The sequence below is a fragment of the Hyaloscypha bicolor genome, assembly GCF_002865645.1.
Source record: "Hyaloscypha bicolor E unplaced genomic scaffold K444scaffold_16, whole genome shotgun sequence".
NCBI classification, from domain to species: Eukaryota; Fungi; Ascomycota; class Leotiomycetes; order Helotiales; family Hyaloscyphaceae; genus Hyaloscypha; species Hyaloscypha bicolor.
In genome coordinates this window covers 543,663-558,116 of record NW_020194518.1, presented here as the reverse complement: position 1 = coordinate 558,116, position 14,454 = coordinate 543,663, and the positions used below count along the sequence as shown (strand labels likewise).

At 49.0% G+C, this 14,454-nt stretch overlaps 6 protein-coding genes across 6 annotated transcripts; 3 read left to right on the top strand and 3 right to left on the bottom strand.

The window, feature by feature from the left end:
• Positions 1–827: 827 nt before the first annotated feature.
• Positions 828–1,919, bottom strand: K444DRAFT_581366 (NAD(P)-binding protein; the record flags this gene model as incomplete). Its single annotated transcript, XM_024877745.1, has 3 exons — positions 1,731–1,919; positions 1,171–1,676; positions 828–1,080 (listed from the first exon to the last, which is right to left on the bottom strand). The coding sequence occupies exons 1-3, from the start codon at positions 1,797–1,799 to the stop codon at positions 828–830; spliced, it is 828 nt and encodes a 275-aa protein (XP_024742209.1). The 5' UTR covers positions 1,800–1,919.
• A 900-nt stretch (positions 1,920–2,819) lies between these two features.
• On the top strand, positions 2,820–5,076 carry K444DRAFT_518724 (ABC-2 type transporter family protein; the record flags this gene model as incomplete). The annotated part of the gene is made up of 7 exons (XM_024873894.1): positions 2,820–3,051; positions 3,116–3,356; positions 3,404–3,662; positions 3,718–4,242; positions 4,290–4,443; positions 4,495–4,779; positions 4,844–5,076. 7 exons carry the CDS (start codon positions 2,820–2,822, stop codon positions 5,074–5,076), a joined length of 1,929 nt encoding a protein of 642 aa, XP_024742208.1.
• A 249-nt stretch (positions 5,077–5,325) lies between these two features.
• K444DRAFT_177044 (uncharacterized protein) lies at positions 5,326–8,497 on the bottom strand. Its single transcript, XM_024870780.1, has one exon. It carries the CDS (start codon positions 8,288–8,290, stop codon positions 5,576–5,578), a length of 2,715 nt encoding a protein of 904 aa, XP_024742207.1. The 5' UTR covers positions 8,291–8,497; the 3' UTR covers positions 5,326–5,575.
• Positions 8,498–9,818: 1,321 nt separating this feature from the next.
• Positions 9,819–10,560, top strand: K444DRAFT_607862 (uncharacterized protein). Its single transcript, XM_024879258.1, has 2 exons — positions 9,819–10,390; positions 10,494–10,560. Exon 1 carries the CDS (start codon positions 9,981–9,983, stop codon positions 10,278–10,280), a length of 300 nt encoding a protein of 99 aa, XP_024742206.1. The 5' UTR covers positions 9,819–9,980; the 3' UTR covers positions 10,281–10,390; positions 10,494–10,560.
• Positions 10,522–12,224, bottom strand: K444DRAFT_518652 (putative ribosomal protein arginine N-methytransferase rmt3; the record flags this gene model as incomplete). Its single annotated transcript, XM_024873887.1, has 2 exons — positions 10,522–11,516; positions 11,561–12,224. 2 exons carry the CDS (start codon positions 12,222–12,224, stop codon positions 10,522–10,524), a joined length of 1,659 nt encoding a protein of 552 aa, XP_024742205.1.
• A 217-nt stretch (positions 12,225–12,441) lies between these two features.
• On the top strand, positions 12,442–14,274 carry K444DRAFT_581357 (Mo25-like protein). The gene is made up of 4 exons (XM_024877744.1): positions 12,442–12,905; positions 12,957–13,014; positions 13,069–13,547; positions 13,595–14,274. Exons 1-4 carry the CDS (start codon positions 12,801–12,803, stop codon positions 14,087–14,089), a joined length of 1,137 nt encoding a protein of 378 aa, XP_024742204.1. The 5' UTR covers positions 12,442–12,800; the 3' UTR covers positions 14,090–14,274.
• The last annotated feature ends 180 nt before the right edge of the window (positions 14,275–14,454 follow it).

The window sequence follows — 14,454 nt, the reverse complement described above, 5'->3', positions numbered from 1 at the left end:
CCTGTATCTGGAGCGTCAATTGGTGTTTGTACAAGTGGATCAATATTTCTCCCTTCTTTCTTTCCATTTCTGCCAGGCATTGAAATTGGGGGTGGTGTGAGCACATTTGAGTTGTTGACTATTTGTCGGTGGTAGTTGTTAAGAGTAGTTAGTTTCAGTCTTGGTACTGATTATATCCTGCTAAGAAGCATTCTCAACTTGCATGATATGCAAAAGGAATGTAGATACGAACTTGAGCCAGTTGTGCCTCGGCAAGTCCTCCGATGAATTATGTGACTATGACTCGCTCAAAGAATTGGATTTGATTGCAGACCTTGGAGCCGTGAGACTCACAACCTCAATTGGGTACTGGAATACCGAAGAGGTTCTGGTCGGCTGCTCTTCATTGGGGGGAATCCATGACATGTATAATTTTTGATGACACGACAATATGCAAGACGACTCAGGGTGTAGAAAACAAGTATTAGGTGTCACAAGATAGCGGGCACGCTAAGAGCAGTTGCACACATTGGTATTAAGATATAAAGAGTGCGCGGGGCTTGGTTCTATATAAATTAGTCTTTATTTCACATAGCAATATTACTGCAGAAGATTTCAGGATGAAGTTTGGGAGCACTCAGTCTGCAAAAGTTTCAATATGAGACGTTCTTGTAAGTCTTGGTTCAATTTTTCTACCAAGGCTAGTTCGTTACGCCAAAAATGTCGAATGTGTCAGCGGCGTGAGGAAGATTTGCCAACTTCTTCTCTCCTTCCCTCATGGGTTTAGTGATTCATCAATATTTCTTCGCGCCACAAAGGAGCTTCCGATGATTCTGCCATGTGGAGCATCAATGCTCGTCTTTCATCCACATCACTTTACCCTGCTTTCCAGAATCGACATTCAGCACCTGGCCTGTAATGCTTCCGCTCCAGTTCTCGCTCGCCAGGAAGAGGATGCTCTTTGCAACAGCCTCCAGCGGGACCGGCTTCTTAAGTCCTGTCGTAGCCTGAGAATCGACCCAGAACTGATGTGGGTTCTCTGCACACTCTTTCCTAAATTGCAAGGTGTCGACCGGACCAGGAGCCACGGCGTTGACTCTTCTTGGATTAGCGATTCGTTCCCAGGTCCCTATAAGACCAACCAAGTCCACCAGACGGAGAAGTCACACTGTCTGTCTGACCCACACTCACCTCGCCCCTTCCCACACTCTGCTCACGTCTCCCATCAAGCTCTTCACGAGCCCGAATTGGACTGCACTCTTCCCACTCGCATAGTCCGCATTGCACCTCTCCCCAAAATGACCACTCTCACTCCCCACAATTATCAACCCCACGTTGGTCAAGTGTTCTTTCGGTCCGGTCTGCGCGAAGTCTCTCAGCTGTCTCAGCCACGTACGGGCTGTCAAGAATGTTCCTTCGACATTGACCCGATGGGTCTGGCGCCATTGCTCTACGTCCATGTCTGCAAGACTCTCATGATGCGGAAGGACAGAGAGGTCAAGAGAAGCAAGTGCAATACAGCATGCAACCGGGCCAAAAGTGGTAGAGGCAGCTGAGAAGGCGTCAATCAGGGCTGACTCGGACGCTATATCGCAGGCAAAGTATTGGTAATTCGGACCCGAGGGATTGGGATTGGGAGCTTGTAGGTCGATATTGGTAACGCGGGCTCCGGCAAGGAGAAAGGCGGTGACTGTGGACTAGGGAAGTCAGTATCAGCAGCGTTGAAGAGAGGCTTTTGATTCTTGGCTGACTGAACCAATAAAGCCAGAGCCGCCCGTAATCAGAACATGCGTGCCGTCGAGCTCGAGGGAGAGATCCATGACGCGTTCAAGGGGCTGAGGAGCAAATCACGGCTCTGCCAGGTACGTCTGTGAGACTTGTCCTGTCGGAAGAAAAGCAAACGCCGACTGCCCACGGGGTGAAGCTCCACGGGATCGCGGGGTGAGGAGCATTTAGGGTTTGGAGCCGTCGTCTTGGCTGGTTTTGGTCGGCGAGGGCTTCGCCGCCAGCACAGCCACTCCGTCAGCCACAAATGTCCGTGGCCCAAGCAGATCTCTCCCCTGGCGCCTGCAGGCGTCCGCGTGCTGCCACGGTGCTGGTCACACAACAGAGATCCGTGACTCCTCTCATGTCCAAACACGTCCAAACCAGACATCTCAAGCAGAGCCTTCACGTCGCCATCGTTGACGCCCCGATGTATTTGATTGATCGGCTTCCATACATACTCTTCCTCCAAAGGTTAAAGGTACTGTCCGAATCAAGCATCCTTCCCTTCGGCGACCTCGCTTAGCGTCATCATGCGGGAAGCTGAAGTGGCTGGCCTTTGCTTCCCCGAGCTCCTTTGCATAGGCCCGCACGACACGGGCTGAATTCTTTAAACCTCAATCTCAGTGGAGACACCTGGCGACTAGGGGACCAGGTTTGTGGCTTCAGCATAAGCGGCATTTTGATCGATGCATGGTAGGCTCAATGGGCGTCGGGGACCAGACAAGTGTTTTAAGACTTCCTCCACTTCGACATCCCGGGCCCTCGGGCTCTCAGCCTCAGTCCCCGAAAACGCTTTCTTCACTTCACTTCACTTCAATCTTTCGTCGGAGTTCACAGCCTCGATGCGTGGGGCTAGCTGAACATCCATTCTTTCTTTAAAGCCCTTTTCTGCGAACTTGTATTATAAGTTGTACCTCTTCTGCTTTCCAGCTTTACACTCACATCTCCACATTGCCTCAAGGTGTCTTTGGTTATCCAATATTCTTGAGTGCTCTTAGCCCACAGCTTCTTCAAGCTCCTTCACATGATCCGGTGAAACAAGCGTTCTAAATAGTCACAGTACCCACGATAAGATGAGCAACGACTCGGTATCCCAATCCGGCACTGCCGAGGATGCCATCTACCACAGCGTCAAACAGGATCCATTTATTGTCGACATCGAGCAGAAAGCTCTCGATAATGCCCATTTGATGAACGATACCGTTCGGAACTTCGTCTGGCAAGGGATCACTGTCGTTGTCAAAGACCATAAAACCAAGGAACCCAAGACCATTCTCGAGAATGTCGAGGGATCCATTGAAGCTGGTATGTTTGAAGTCTTGATCCGTAGAACTTTCTTTTATATTGGACCGGCTGACGCACAGACAAGGTGAGATCTGCGCCTTGATGGGACCCAGCGGCTGCGGAAAGACAACTCTTCTCAATGTACTTGCTCGTAGAGATGTGTCCTCAGGAGCAAAGATCGATGGATCCGCCGTAGTGAACGGAAACAACCCCTCACTTGGCGCTTTTCGGCGCTTGACCTCCTATGTTGAGCAAGATGATGCACTCATTGGGTCTCTCACAGTTCGTGAGACAATGCACTTTGCTGCAAGACTCGCCCATAAGAAGTAAGATGCTCTAAACACACTCCTCGAACCATCTAACGTCTCTACAGCACATTGGCGAAGACGGAACGAATGCGTAGAATCGATGGACTTATTGAGTCCTTTGGTCTGAGACAGCAAGCAAACAGTATCATTGGTACTCCAATCCGAAAAGGCATTAGTGGTGGACAAAAACGCCGTGTTAGTGTCGCGAGTCAGCTCATCACTGCCCCAAAGATCCTCTTCTTGGATGAACCTACTAGCGGTCTCGACTCTGCGGCTAGTTTCGAGGTTATTTCCTTTGTGAAGGAAGTAGCGAAGCGAAATAATGTCAGTATTATGCCAAGTTCGCATCAATAATGGACATGCTGACCATATTGTCTAGCTGATTGTCATCGCAAGTATCCACCAACCTTCCACGTCAACATTCCAGCTGTTTGATAAACTGCTGCTCCTCTCCGGCGGAAAATCGCACTATTTCGGATCAGTCCATGGCGTTGAGTCACAATTTGAGTCCATGGGCTACCCCATTCCTCTGCACACCAATCCAGCTGAGTTCCTCCTCGAATTGATGAATATCGACTTTGCTAGTCATCAGGAAGCGGCAAGTGGCCGACTTCAAGAGATACAACAATCTTGGGTCAAATCACCGAAAGCTATCGAGCTTTCCGCCCATGTTGATGCTGCTATGACCCGAGAGGAGCCACTTCCTGATACCAAGCCGTCGAAGAGAAATTTCCCAATTATTTTGATGACGCTGGTCCACCGATCATTCATCAAGAGCTACCGAGATGTCGTCGCCTATGGCATCCGTGTGGCAATGTACACTGGCCTCGCAATCATGATGGGAACTGTTTGGCTCCGATTAAAGCAAGACCAATCCGCCATACAGTCCTTCACCAATGCCATTGTATGTAATCTACCAAGTATAATTATTCATATCGCTTACCCAGACAGTTCTTTGGCGGAGCTTTCATGTCTTTCATGGCTGTGGCATATATCCCAAGTTATCTCGAAGATCATGCTACCTACGTCAAAGACCGTGCAAATGGTCTCTACGGCCCAGCCGTTTTCATGCTCGCAAACTTCATCATCGGTCTCCCATACCTCTGTAAGCCTCCTCTTCAGAACCCCTCAACACCCTCTCTAACAATCTCGTCAGTCCTAATTGATGTCATCTTCTCCGTCATCGCCTACTGGCTCGGAAACTTCCAACCAACAGCCCAAGCATTCTTCATGTGGATCATGTGGCTCTTCCTCGATCTCGTCGCCGCCGAGTCCCTCGTCGTCCTCGTATCCTCCATCTTCCCCAACTTCGTCATTTCTCTGGCCCTCACTGCCTTCGCCAACGGATTGTGGATGTCGGTCAACGGATTCATGGTCAGCCCGAAGTTGCTAAACGTCTTCTGGAGATATGTCTTCCATTATATTGACTATCAAGCATACGGTAAGCTTTAATTTCATAATGAATTATTCTTCTTTTGTTCCGAAGCATCCTAATTCGACGATAGTGTTCCAAGGTATGATGGTCAATGAATTCGCCGCCCGAGTGTATAGCTGTGGCTCTTCATGCCAATGTATGTTCCAAACCCACATGGTTGACCAGTGCAGCTTCTCTGGACTAGCTGTCTTGGAACAATATGGATACAAGGTTGGAAGGACTGGCGAGTGGGCGGGTATTCTGCTGGCCATTGTTCTTGGTCTTCGCCTTTTGGGTTGGTCGGCCTTGTGGGTTAGGAAGTGATGAGTTCTTTTGTGACCAAATTTGCTCTTATTTCCTGCGTGTCGGTGCGTTTTAATATCCCCAGAGTGGTGTTTGAGTTATCTTGATGGGTTCTGGAAATCGCAAGTAGAATGTTTAATCTTGGTGAGAAATCAGTCAGTAGATATTTTGGGTACATGGATCTACAGTCAGATTATATTAAATTATTTTCCCACATCGTCCTTTTCCATGACTCGCGAAAAGCAATAAAAGTTGTGAAAAAGCAACAGGCTCGCGGTGGGCAAGAAAAGCGGCACTAATTTTCAATGTCACATTCAAGTTGGACAAGTCCTCTCCAAATGTTCCCTCGTATCCCTTGTACATTCCAAATCTAATCCATTCCCCTTCCAAGTTCAGATGAATGTCCAACTTTGACCGACGACACTTGACAATTAGTGCCGCCTTTTGTCCACCGCGAGACAGGGAGCACTAACTCTGCCCATGGATATGAAAGGTCCTTCATATCCAACTACGATTCCCATCAAATTTCCTCAAGGGTACCGTCCGCCCATTTCCCTAAGATCTCATGGCTTGAACTCCCCAGTCCCCCAGTTCTCTTGATCAGCTCCGTGGCATCCTTCTGGACCTCCGCACGGAGATTCCAAAGCCTCGCCCTCTCATCATCGGCCACTCCCTCTGCTATCGCCGTTCGCTGCTTCAAGTTCGCTTCCTTCTGGGCAAAAACCCGATGGTGCCATCGAGTGAGCTGGCCAAGAGCCATATCATCCTTATACAACCCTCCCAGCGCCACCTTGAGCTCCTTCTTGTAATCAGCGATCTCCTTAGCAAGACTTTCGGCTCCTGATTGAGAGGCACTCAGCCTTGATTTCGTGCCACCAAGCTCAAGTTGAGCGACGTGAAGCTTTCTCTCGAGTTCAGCGTTGACCTTGATGGCATTTTTGATGATGTTCTCGGTATGTAATCGCGCCCGGCTGGCGTCCTTCTCAAAATGAGTCATATTCAAATTTACTTGCTTCAATTCCTTCTGGGCATTCTCTTTTTCTGCGAGAGCTTTGAGGTGCGCTTTCTTGAGCTCCTCTTTCTCGTTTTGGTAAATGGACATGTGGTTTCGGACGGTCGAAAGCTCGAGTTTCGCGGTGAGACACTCCCCGCAAGTGCGAAGAGCCTCTTCTTCGGAGTAGACCTGACTCCCTTGCTGTGCTGGGGTTTCTGAGGGAATTGCGAGAACAGACGATTGAGATTGCGTCTTCAACCGCTTGCCCAACGTCTCAACCTTTGTCAATGCTGTGACAAGCGCATCGCGCAAGACCCAATTATCCTTCTCATTGGCCACATTCAATACCTCTAGCTCTTGATTTCGTTCGGCCAAAGCATCGCGGGTACACTTAGCACCAATGCGTGCGTGCTGCAGTTGGGCCGATACTTGGGACACTGTGTCCTTGAGGATTGCATTTTCCCTTTCTAGGGCTGTGCAGGTGGACGTAGTCTCGAGAGTGTTCTTCTCAAAAGACCACTTTGCGTTACTCTCTGCTATTGCTCTCTCTCGCCGCTGAGCGGTGGGGGATTCAGGGTTGTCTTTCTGATTTTGCACCCCCGATGAGCCCTTTTGTCCACTGGCTGGAAGTTTGTTTTCGGCAACGTCGGCAGAGGTTTTGTACGGCCTGAGGGTGCTGTGCGTGTATATGGGTGTAGCGGTTTCATGCCCTGTGGATTGTTCTCGCAGACTCGCTCTGTCTTTTCGCATTTGGTCAAGAGCAGCTTCGAACTTCTCCCTGATGTTTGCAAGCTTCGTGGCTTCAACCGCTCGCCTGTCCTGGAAAGCCTGGATTTGTTGCTTGAGTATCGTATTTTCATGCTCCAGCCGTCCATTTTGTTGAGAAAGTGTGTGCCCTGTCAGCTTCACAGCCTGATTTTTTTTAAGCAGCACGTCATTGCCGCGGCGGAGACGCTCTATCTCGGACCGTTGAACTCCTGCGAGCTGAGCGAACTTGTGTTTTGACTTCTCCTCGTGCTCAAGTGCTCGAGAGATCTCATCATCTCGTCTCTTGGCGTCCTCAATTTCCTTCTTGCGGTTACCCACAACAGTCCGGAGTTCCGAAATTTCGAATAGGGCGGCATCTCTTTCTTCCTCATAATCTCGAGCCTCCTGAACACAGTCCACCGGTTTTGCATCTTTAACGGCCTTCTCGTTGCGCAATTCTGAGATGTAGTTGATTGCATATGCCTGTTCATCCTCAGTCCGGGCTTGGGAGTCCTGGCACTGCTGTACCTTACCCTCCAGAACCGAGATTTGAGCTTTAGCTGCTGCGAGCTGCCTCTTCAGTTTCTCATGTTCTTCTGCGAGCGCCTTGTACGACGGGGAATCAATTCCTAAGAGCCCGGCCTTCTGCTCGAGCAAGACAATCTGCTCTTTGTGCCGTTTTTTGCTGTTTTCATATTGGTTGTACAATTTCTGGACTTCTGAGTTGTGGCGCCGCTTGAGTATTTTGATTTCCTCGGTTTTCTCTTGCTGAACCTTGAAGATTGTCTCGTTGGTCGCGGTGTTAGTACGAGCACATTCGGTAGCATGCATGCGAGTGAGTTTCCCCAGCTCCTCATCTTGATCTTTGATTATTCTTTTCAAAATTATGACATCATCCCCAAATATATACGCAATTGCTCGTGAATGCTTTCGAAGCTGGACACTGGTTTCTCGGGATACTGCCGTCTCATCGTTGAGACTAATATCATCCAGAGTCCGCAGAAGTGCTTCTGCTTCAGTCTGGATGTCGGTGCGAACTGACTGCAAATCCGCATCCAATTTCAAATCTGTGAACTGTTCGTCGGACTGTGTTTCGGGGTTGCCAAGACCGGAATCGTTACTAATTACAGATTCGACATCACTGTCACCGGTCGTTTGCTGTGCACTCTGTAACCACAATTCCTCCATCAAGGCTCGTTTTTGTGCAACATTCGAAGTAAGGCTTTGTTGCATCCTTGGGATCTTCGGGATCCATGATGGTAAGGTCGAATTTTTTTGGTCGTGGTTGTTGGGCATCTCTCCGGCAAGACCAGTGACAGCATTTTCAACACACAGGTTCTCGACCTTCTCGGATTGCAATGCCTTGGCCTTGCTGTTGGTATTGCTGGCTGAGGCAAGAGATGCCGTACCTTCAGGCATATCATAGGATGCGTCTGAATCATTGCCGCGAGCTGAAGAAATTTCGTTAGGAAGTTCCTTAGTTGTGGGAGCCATCGAGATGGTAAAGCTGCAGTTGTCGAGATGTGTGAAGCCTCCGTAGTGAACGAAAATAATTTAATTTGGTCTGGGTCTTGAGATGAATCCTGACGTGAGGCGTAAGGGCTGGGTTGAAATAGAGCAGGGACTGCGCGGAGGTGACTCGACTGAGGGCTAGGGACCTGACCATAATGATTTCATCATTCCCGTTGTTAGGTCCCACTGTGGGCGAAACAGGACACGTTGATATACTCGAGCAACAGGACCACGGAAGCTAAAATAAATTGCGTACGGCTCTTTAGGAATACGTTAATGACGAAGAGGGGCCCAAGCCATTGTAAAACACGGTATGGTCCGTTGACGGAGCAAGAAAACCAACAATCGCCTTATCTACAATAGTGCATTTCAGTCTCACAGCGAGCACAATACAGGCTAGAGACTGAATTTGATTGACCGAGAGCATGCTGGGCAATCAAAGGCATGCTTTCTAAGGGAGTCCTCCTGGGTCTTCCCTTCCACCCTTCCTCCCGGAAGGTGCGCAGTGTACAGCGAAAAGCACTTGCAAATAAGACGATTGACATCCCGAAAACAGGCCTTCTGAACTCGATCAGGATAGCATAATGCGCAATGACACTTGCCATTGGACTTATCGCCACCGCTCAACGACGTTGATAACCGCAGTGTTGGAGATAGTTGTGCGCGGAGATTGCAAAGGAAGGTTGAGATGACGAGAAAGGGAAGCATGCATTGAATGCTGACGTAACAAGTTAGACCCAGCAATTATGGGTCCGACACAGCCTGATTGGTCCACAACGAGGACGCCTAGAACTCCACCCCCCTCGCGACTAACACAAAGACCAGAGATCTCTTTCTTCAGACATCTCATTGGCTCTTTCGGGTGCTGCTTTGCATTCGGTGTTCCTGGAACAAGTGCTTTTCTGCGCATTTACCTCACGTGGACCTTCCTAACTAAAAATGTTATAGAGTCACGTGTGGGAAGCCCACCCCCATTGCTATACAGATGGAGACGTGACTCACGATAGTGTTGACATCTTCATAAACAAGAAACTTTCACTTCTAGCAAGTCTCGGTATCCAAGACTGCCATTGAACCCAAACCGAGCCACAATTGCAAACTCTCGATCATCATGGCCCACTCTGAATCTCCCAGCTACCCCAAGCTCCCTCGCAATACCATCAACCGCTATGGCAAACCTCGCGGTGAGAACCGAATTCCTATCCGAAAATTCATAACCAGCCAACACATTTTCAAGGCAAATATGACTTCGAGACGATTCACAGCATCGTGAACACCTGTCCAGTCCTGCATGTGTCATTCCCAACACCAGATCCCTCCGATCCCTTTCCAGCAATGATCTCCATGCTCGGTTTCATAGCCTGTAGGTGTATTGGGACTATTTCATGATTTCCCCCTAAGGCAATGTCCTTTCCCGAAACAATCTTAAGCTAGCAATGCTAACTCCGCCGTTACCTAGGCTTTTCCAACTCCCAAGCATCACTTACCGAGCCATTGGAACTCTACCTCCACGGCTACATCTCCTCTCGTTTAATGCGTCTCTCTGGAGCCTCCCCAGTAGATGAAGAAGACGGCCTCCCCCTCATCATTGCAGCAACGCACCTGGACGGCCTAGTCCTCGCTCTCACACCAAACCATCACAGTGACAGATGCTGATGAGAAGCTCTGGGCCATGGAGAAGATCACCAATAATGTTGTGGATGATCGTTGGGCAAACACTCGTATCCCGCCTACGAAGATGGAGATGACTAGTACTCAAATTATTAAAGTGAGGGTTGTGGATGCGTCGGCGAAGGTGAGGGCTGGATGGCCTAGTGATGATAGAGCAGATGTGAAGAATGATGAGTTGAGAGCGAAGACTCGGGTTGGTGTTGTGCCTACTTGGGTCACTTATGGAGCACCAGTCCCGAGCCCAGATAATAAGCTGTCCAAGGCAAGCAAAACGATCTTGGCGGTATCTGAGTGGCACTGATGAATTAATAGGTCCCTGGATACCTAGTGGATTTTGTGAAGCGTGAGAATACGGTTGGGGAGCAAAACGCTCATATTGCCATCACGGGTTCCAAGTGAGGCCGGTCCTGAGACATCAGATATTCTGTTTGGAGATGACAATACCATGAAGATCAAAGAAAGAAAGCAACAGATGAAAAGATTTGATTTTAGTGCCAGTTGGCATAACTTACTTTCCAACAACCATAATCCATTGCAGAGGTTTACCTCATCTTCCATGATTGTGACACCTCCTGATTCCCATCAAATTGCCACTTCATCCCCACGGTCAGAGCCCGAGAATTGTCCTCTGGTACAGCATACTCAAGCTCACCGGCTAGGTGCTCCCCCTCTTTCCTATTAACAGGTGACACTTTCGTGTTGTCAATGAGCATAACTCCCTGCTTCCAATGGGTTTCTCTTCCACCTGGTCCCGTTGTGAATGCAATTCCTATTTTGCCTGCCTTCGCCCACTCCTCGGCTTTTGCATTCTGTGGGACCAGATCATCTCGGGAAGGCATGAAGAATGAGTCAAACCAGATGATGAAGCCATCCAATGCATCAATGTCCGACTTTAGCTTTCCTTCCCATTTTTGTTTGAACGAGAGATCCTTCACCGTCGTTGTGTGCAAACTCAATTGGAGGAATGGAAAGGGGTCAGCACAAACAGTGGCAGCTGGCATGTTCAGGACTTGGGCATCTTCATGGATACCAGCTTGCATGGCTTTCATGTCAAATCCATACACGTCCCTCCAGAATGCGATGTGGTCTGAGATATAATCCGGGTCTGCAACTGGCGCAACCCACATATTCATGTGACTTGGGACCATTAATCCATCCGGCTTGAGATATTTATCTCTTGCCCAAATGACACTATCAAGCATCGCTTCATAGAGTAAACAATAACCCATCCATTCGCTGACGATGATGTCAACTTTATCGACAGGGAGAATTACTTCTTCAATTTTGCCCCTGAGACATGTGATTTTGTCCGCGAAGCCATTGTTGAATATGTTCTCCCGTGCTTTGTCGATGATCGCTGAATTGTCGACTGCAATGACACGAGCTGCACCAGCCTTAGCACAGAACATGCTCAGAATACCAGTACCACAGCCGACATCTAGGATGGTCTTGCCGGCGAACAGCAGCTTGTGATTGTAGATAAAATCTCGGTATGCATCAGTTCGGACACTGTCCTTCAGCATGGTTTCATGAATGTCTATGCAAATTAGTGAAGAAGTGGCCACTGGGGAGGGAACGAACCGTTGTAGGAATAGGAGCTGAAATAGTGCGAATCGTCGTCTCTCTCCTCCTCCTTTTCTGTGCCTGCTGCTCCTGGCGACCCAGTCGTGCGTTTCTCATTCCACCTGTCATCCAGGGTTTCGGACACCGAGGCCCTGTAATTGTCAAATTGCAGCTGGATTCGACGCAACTCTCCTTCCAATTCTGAAACCCGACTGACCAGCTCTCCAGAGTCATTTGACGCTTCTTTGCCGTTGGGTCTTTGCACGCGTTCCATAACATCAGGAAGATCGTCGAGACTAAACAGCAAAGCATCGTCTTCCAGAACGGGCTTGAGGTATTTCTCGTCATCGAGATCTTGCTGAGAGATATCCTGGGAGACCTTGTTCCCGCTGTGAACCTGAGAACGAATGAAGTTGACAAGTTTGACACTGCCATAAAAATCAAGAGCCAGCCGCTGTCTGATCTCGAGAAAATCAAAGTTGTACTTTTGCTTGCAGTGGTTGAGCATTGCATGGATATCCATGAAAACCTCATCGTCCAATAATGAGATGAACTGTGTTTCTTCCTCATCTGGCTCAGCATCTTCCCAGCCTTCCTCGTCTTTCATGTCCAGGATATCTGAATTTTCAGAACTTCCAGATGATGGTGCGGATCTCGCGGTTTCTGGACCTGGACCCGGCATGATGGCGGCTGTAGACCTTTAGCAGTCTGAAACTCTTGTAAGTGCTTTGTTTACTTTCGAAAATATGAGTTGTGTGAATTGACAGAAGCCAAGGAGGACCCTTGCAAATCTCTTCTCCTTGCCAACGAGACGTCACGTGCTGATTGCTGCGGAGGGTCATCGATAAAGCTTTATTCTGACTGCAATCCGGCCAGAACGAGAAACTACTGTGACGGTTCTGGTCTTGCAAGTAGATATAGGAACCACTGTCTGTTCAATTCTTTCCCAGTTTCGTGGAGTTTTGACACGCCCGGAGAAACCCTGTGCTTGGTTGCTTGTAAACATTGGGTTTGACAACGGGCCAAAGCGCCCCCTCGGGCAAACACTTGGAAGGAGCCACAGACAGTTCGCATCAATTCTGCAACCCACCCCCAGGACCCTCTCGAACGTGCCATGATATTCGCACAAGCTTTGCTCTTCCGGATGTCCGAGTTAATTGCCAACTTACAGAGCCCTTCCGAATGCCAGTCCTCCAACTTCGAACCGCGACCGTAAACATCTGAGCTGGGAGTTGGAGCGATCGTAACTACCGCGAATATGTCGTTTCTATTCGGACGTCGTCCTCGCACGAACACCGTGGATCTGCCCAAACAGGCGAGAGAGCAGATATCGAAGCTGGATGGGCCTACAGGGCCTGCAAAGGTATACAGCATTCACAGATAAGGGATGGGATGGGAGCTGACCTTCAATCAGGCCGAGGAGCTCGCAAAAACATTAGGTCAAATGAAGTTTGTTCTACAAGGCACTCAGGGTAGGTTTCTTGATCAATTGAACTGTATCCAGCCCTTCTAACTATATTCACCAGAAACGGAGAGCAGTCCTGAGCAGGTTTATGCTCTTGTTACCGGCATGATTCAGGAGGACCTCCTCTACAGCCTCGCCGTGAACCTGCATCGACTACCCTTCGAATCAAGAAAGGACGCCCAGGTTGTATTTTCATACGTTCTACGATTTCGACCAGCGACTGCGTCCCCAAAGAGTGACCCTCTCGCACTGAGCTATGTTGTCAATAATCGACCCGAAGTCTTGGTGGAATTGTGTAATGGATACGACCACAAGGAGAGTGCCACACCTGCGGGAACTGTGCTCAGAGAAGTTTTGAAGAGTGACTCGGCTGCGGCCATAATCTTATATGATGACCCTGAAGGAAACCCAACATCGAAAGGGTTGACTGGTGTACAACCAGAAGCTAAGCAAAGTGGGAAAGGTGTGTTCTGGAAGTTCTTCAATTGGATTGACCAAGGTTCTTTCGAAGTGGGCGCAGATGCGTTCACGACTTTCAGAGTAAGTCGGGGAAAACCACAACTCACTTCTTGTCTAACATTTCGCAGGAATTATTGACGAAACATAAACAACTTGTCGCCCAGTACCTTTCCACGAACTTTGATCTTTTCTTCGAGAAATACAACAACATCCTCGTCAAGTCAGAGAGCTACGTGACGAAGCGTCAGTCTATAAAACTGCTCGGGGAGATTCTTCTGGACCGAGCAAATTATGCAGTAATGACGGCGTACGTTGATAGAGGGGAGCATTTGAAGATTTGCATGAATCTTCTGCGGGACGAGAGGAAGATGGTCCAGTACGAAGGATTCCACGTGTTCAAAGTATTTGTGGCGAACCCCCACAAGTCTATTGCAGTGCAGAAGATACTCCTTAATAATCGGGAGAAACTGTTGACATTCCTGAAGCATTTCTTGGAGGATCGCACGGAAGATGAGCAATTCATTGATGAGAGGGAATTTCTGATCAAACAGATCAAGAACATGCCCCCCACCCCAGTTGAGCCGACGCAGAAGCCAGCGCTATTAGGATCGCAGGTGCGTTAGGTGGAAGCACGGGAAAGGGGCGCGCGGGATGATAGAGGAAGAAAGGAGGGCATTGCTGGATATGAGCACCGGAGTCCAGGGCATTGGGTTTGACAATTGATAGTGGTCATTGTAATTAAACACGGCGTTGTTGCATATCATCAATGAACTGTCCATGACTATCACAGTGTCCTGCACAAGGCCAGTGTATCACAATTTACTCTGGTACCAATCAAGTGCGCAAGGCTGAAAAGGAGGCAGGTCCACGCTAGCCACAATAGGGATAGCGGCTGCGAAGCAAACATATCCACAGATAGATTCGCGTAAGGAGTTCAACGCGACGGGCTCTCTAGCAGCGCATTAATCGGTCCGCCCTTGACTGTCGC

Excerpts from the sequence above, each read along its gene's own strand:
- K444DRAFT_177044 (XM_024870780.1), bottom strand. The coding sequence starts at position 8,290 with ATGGCTCCCACAACTAAGGAACTTCCTAACGAAATTTCTTCAGCTCGC.
- K444DRAFT_607862 (XM_024879258.1), top strand. The coding sequence starts at position 9,981 with ATGGAGAAGATCACCAATAATGTTGTGGATGATCGTTGGGCAAACACT.
- K444DRAFT_581357 (XM_024877744.1), top strand. The coding sequence starts at position 12,801 with ATGTCGTTTCTATTCGGACGTCGTCCTCGCACGAACACCGTGGATCTG. Across the intron at positions 12,906-12,956 it reads GGCCTACAGGGCCTGCAAAG|GCCGAGGAGCTCGCAAAAAC; the intron begins GTATACAGCATT and ends ACCTTCAATCAG. Across the intron at positions 13,548-13,594 it reads ATGCGTTCACGACTTTCAGA|GAATTATTGACGAAACATAA; the intron begins GTAAGTCGGGGA and ends AACATTTCGCAG.